We start from the raw sequence: 4,386 nt of genomic DNA on the forward strand, positions 1-4,386 counted from the left end.
AAACAAGTCAGTTTTTGTTTTCTAAATACAATTACAGGTCTAATGACTGTATTTACTGTAGTAGTCCAGCTTCATAACTATATACTGAATTCCAAATGCCAAAGAATACAAGATTTCATTTGCAAAATATATTTATTAATCCAAATGTTTGCATTAAGAAATGTACAAAAGAAAGTGCATTTTTTTCACTTCCAAACCTTTTACTTTGTTCTTAATGTCAAAGACACCCCTTTGATAGGTGAAGACACAGCTGTTGTTGTTAGTTTGAGATTTTCACGTAAGAAATTACGTTTTTGAGTTGCTGTTGGTTGCTTGATACCCATGGAACATATTCTGGAGGAAACATTTGTTGGTGGAGTGGTCTTTGGGGCAACACCATTGATTTCATAGGTCCATTCCATGGCTGAGGTCTGAAAAAACAAATAGGCAATTGGCAAACATACAAAAAAGTTCTTAGAATAAACACTGAAAAATACTTTTTCAGTGAAAAGAAATGACAAGATAAATAAATATTAAAAAAAATGTTAACAATTTTCTCAGCTTACAGAAAAAAAAGAACATAAGAGTTTTTTTTATAAATCCTTATAAATAGTAAACAAATCCCTTCATACTACTGCATTAACAACAACCACAAAGAAGAACATCCAAGTTCTATAAACGTACACAAATAAGGACAGTTTCATGTGTGAGGTTTTCCCTCGGGTATTAAGATCTGACTTTCTAAATGAATGACTAAGACTGGCCTTATTTAGCCACTAAAGCAATAGGCTTGCTTCACATCTCAGTAGCTAGCTTTACATCTTGTTATTAGAAGATTTAGAGAGGAAGAACCAAAACAAACATAGGAAAAATAGGTCAGCTTCACATGTAAAACTTGCCCAAATATGCATCAAAACATCCTTTCTGGTAAAAGACATACAAATTATTACTAACATAAAAGAAAACTTGTATATTTAAAGTCAACCTGTACTCTTTTTTTTTTTAAAGCTAAGAAACTGACTCGATGGCTAAAGCTGGCAAAATTCATCTGTCCCTGACTACAGTAAAGAGAAATCTGACTGGACACTTTGGGCTACTGCACTTCACACATAAATCATTTATTTGTTTAATTTCCTGTATTTAGAAAATTGTAAGAATGGGATTCTTTTCTGCAGCTTTTTGACCTTAGGTCAGCTGTACATGTAACACTTGCCCAAATATGCAGCAAAACATCCTGTATGTCTAGGTAAAGGTCCTGTATGTTAGGTAAAAGACATACAAATTATTATTATTGGGATGCACCGATACCACTTTTTTAAGGCCGAGTACGAGTACCGATACTTTTTTCAAGTACTCGCCGATACCAATTACCGATACTTTTTCTTAAAGGGACAGGTCACATTTTTTCTAAAGCAATACAAAATCATGATTTTAGGTCAGTTTCTTAATATTATGAAGAACATGAACACTCTGTAGTGTGGCACAGCTATATCCAATTCTGCATACCTGGCTTTATATTATAAGAGCTTCAAGGTATTATAGTGACCATCCCTAAACCCGACAAAGATCACTCCTCCCCTTGTAATCACAGACCAATTTCATTACTGAACACTGATGTAAAAATCTATGCGAAGATACTGTCTAGAAGACTTCTACATATCCTCCCTCTACTGATAAACACCGACCAAGTAGGCTTTGTGCATGGACGTCAGGCCCCGGACGGCACTAGACGCCTATTAAATATATTAAGACACGTGGAACTCAATAAGAACCCCTCCCTCTTTCTCTCCCTGGGTGCCGAAAAGGCGTTCGACAGAATCAATTGGGACTTCCTGAAAGCAGTATTATTGAAGTTTGGTTTTATAGGCCCAATACTGAACGCCATCTTGGCTTTATATTCCACTCCTAACGCAAAAGGTACTCACTTCCGGACTCCTCTCCAACGAATTTCTAATTACCAACGGCACTCGCCAGGGGTGCCCACTTTCCCCTATCATATTTGTTCTAGTAATGGAACCTCTTGCGACTCTAATTCGTTCACATCCCCACATTCATGGCATTGAAGTAGGCCCCACAACCAATAAAATAGGTCTATTTGCAGATGATGTAGTCCATATACTCTCTCGCCCACTAACATCCCTTCCCGCTGTAAGACACCTTCTAGACCGATTTACTTTAAAAATAAAAATGCAACGTACTTGCAATATGGGAAACAAGAGTACTGTACAGCGGTGAAATACAGGACTCATCCCGAAATCTAACTTTCAAAAGTTCAGTCATATCCTAACATAGTAACATAGTATTTGATTTTGAATAAAGACATAAGTCCATCAAGTCCAAAAAAAAAAAAAATGCTGTAAGCACTATTTTGATCGGACCGGACCTCAGACATAATGTGCCTTGTGATACCATGTGGGTGATCGCATTGCGGCCGGTGGGCGTGGCTACGGTGCCATTCACTTCAATGGCCCGCTCCTTCCTGCCCCACAAAAAAGTGAGGCGGCCGCAATGCGATGCAGTGCGTTCTGGCCAGAATCGGGGCGGGACACACTGCATCTGGTGTGAACGAGGCCTCAGTGATAGTGTACACTTATACCTTTGCTTTGTGCATGACTTAATAAGCCCTAAAAAGAAATGCTAGATTACTTCCTTTGCCACTGGACAGTAAGACAAGGTCACACGCCCAATATACAAATACCTATATGGTTAATTGCTTCAGTTGCTTTGTTTATTTATGTGTATTTTATAGCATTTCTATAATTCAATTATAATAACCAAGATGTTAATAAATATAATATAGACATCATGAAGGGTTTTGAGAATGTGTCAAGCATATTCCATTTTATACGCTAATGAGGGTAGAAAACTAAAAGACCAGGAACAGTGAACTATAAAAAGAAAATTGTAATATAATCACATAATATAATTGTAATGACTTCTACTTCTGGTCTATTAAGTTTGTTAAGTATTATTGTTATGATAATTTCTATAATAAAAAATGTAAATGTTATAGATAACTGTAGACTTTAAATTTGTTCTAAAAAGCATCCATATTAAGATAACCTTTATTACATGCACCGATATATACTTATATCAAAGTAATAGGGCAAATTATCAAATTACAATGTTGTCTTAAATGAATATGCCAGTTTACCATGCTACTCCTTATGGAGAGAAATCTCACTTCTGCCATTATTTTATAAGCATATTTCAATCTAATACATCTGACATGAGTCTGCTCACATGTATTATTTATTGTAGTTTCTTCACATATATTATTTATTGTAGTTTCTGAGCTTCAGGTTCCTGTGAGTATTTCTAATCATAGTATTATTATATAAGTAATGTGAAATGTTTCCTGATAGAAAACATATTGCTGGAGTTTTGTCAAATATTAAAGGGACATTTTACGTCACCTGTACAATCACTGTTGCCATCTTGGCAACAGTAACTATGATTATGGTTTCACATTTTATCTGTCGCCTGTCAAGGAACTGCAGCAATTATATGATATTTGTTGAAAAATGTTTTATTTAATCTGTGCTAAATTCAATTACGCATAATTCCCTGCGTTATTTTCTTTTTTTAGGAAGCAGAGCACAAATATGACATTTTTTGGTCAACCTGTTGCTACTAGCTGCTAAGGCAAAGTGCAGAGGGCTTCTTTACCTCCCCCAACCCACGCACAAACACCCACATACCCAAAACCTGCTCTGGAAAATTCTTCTTTGCATATTGTAAAAGCACAAGGGAGCACAATAATAGACTGTAAAGTACAATTTACGGTATTGGAGGTATATATATTGCTATAATCTGTATAAGAACAGGTAGCCTTTTAAGTAGGGATGCACCGATACCACTTTTTTGGGTCTGAGTACGAGTACCGATACTTTTTTTTTAGTACTCGCCGATACCAATTACCGATACTTTTTCTTAAAGGGGCAGATATAACTTTTTTTATGCCATCCTGTGCCCAGCCCACACCTGTAGTGTGGCACAGTTATATCTAATTCTGCATACCTGGCTGTATATTATACATTAAAAAATGTAATATACAGCCAGGTATGCAGAAATAAATATAACTGTTCCACACTATATGTATGCATTATGCACTACAGTGTTCGGGCCTTGACATGTGCTCAGCCTCATCCATTTTCCACCATATGGGGATACAAGGCTTAGTTAGATAGAATAGCAAGCAGTAGTGATTTTTTTTTTTATAAACCTAATTGGCAATTAGGTTTATAACAAAAAAATAAAAAATCACTACTGCTTGCTATTCTATTTGGATGAGGCAAATCATGGATGAGGCAGAGCACATGTTCAGACCAGAACACTGTAGTGCATAATGCATTGCATACAGTGTGGAACAGTTATATTTATTTCTGCATACCTGGCTGTATATTA

The 4,386-nt window shown here is 36.0% G+C and overlaps 1 protein-coding gene across 1 annotated transcript in view; it reads right to left on the reverse strand.

The window, feature by feature from the left end:
• Window positions 1–200: 200 nt before the first annotated feature.
• LOC108795814 (cilia- and flagella-associated protein 47-like) overlaps window positions 201–4,386 on the reverse strand; it is a 41,938-nt gene continuing 37,752 nt past the window's right edge. The window contains exon 6 of the mRNA XM_018567120.1: window positions 201–410. Within this exon, the coding sequence (XP_018422622.1) occupies window positions 201–410 (210 nt within the window). The remainder of the gene's footprint in view (window positions 411–4,386) is intronic.

The sequence above is a fragment of the Nanorana parkeri genome, unplaced genomic scaffold (genome assembly GCF_000935625.1).
Source record: "Nanorana parkeri isolate BGI_ZX_2015 unplaced genomic scaffold, ASM93562v1 scaffold1010, whole genome shotgun sequence".
Classification (NCBI taxonomy): Eukaryota; Metazoa; Chordata; class Amphibia; order Anura; family Dicroglossidae; genus Nanorana; species Nanorana parkeri.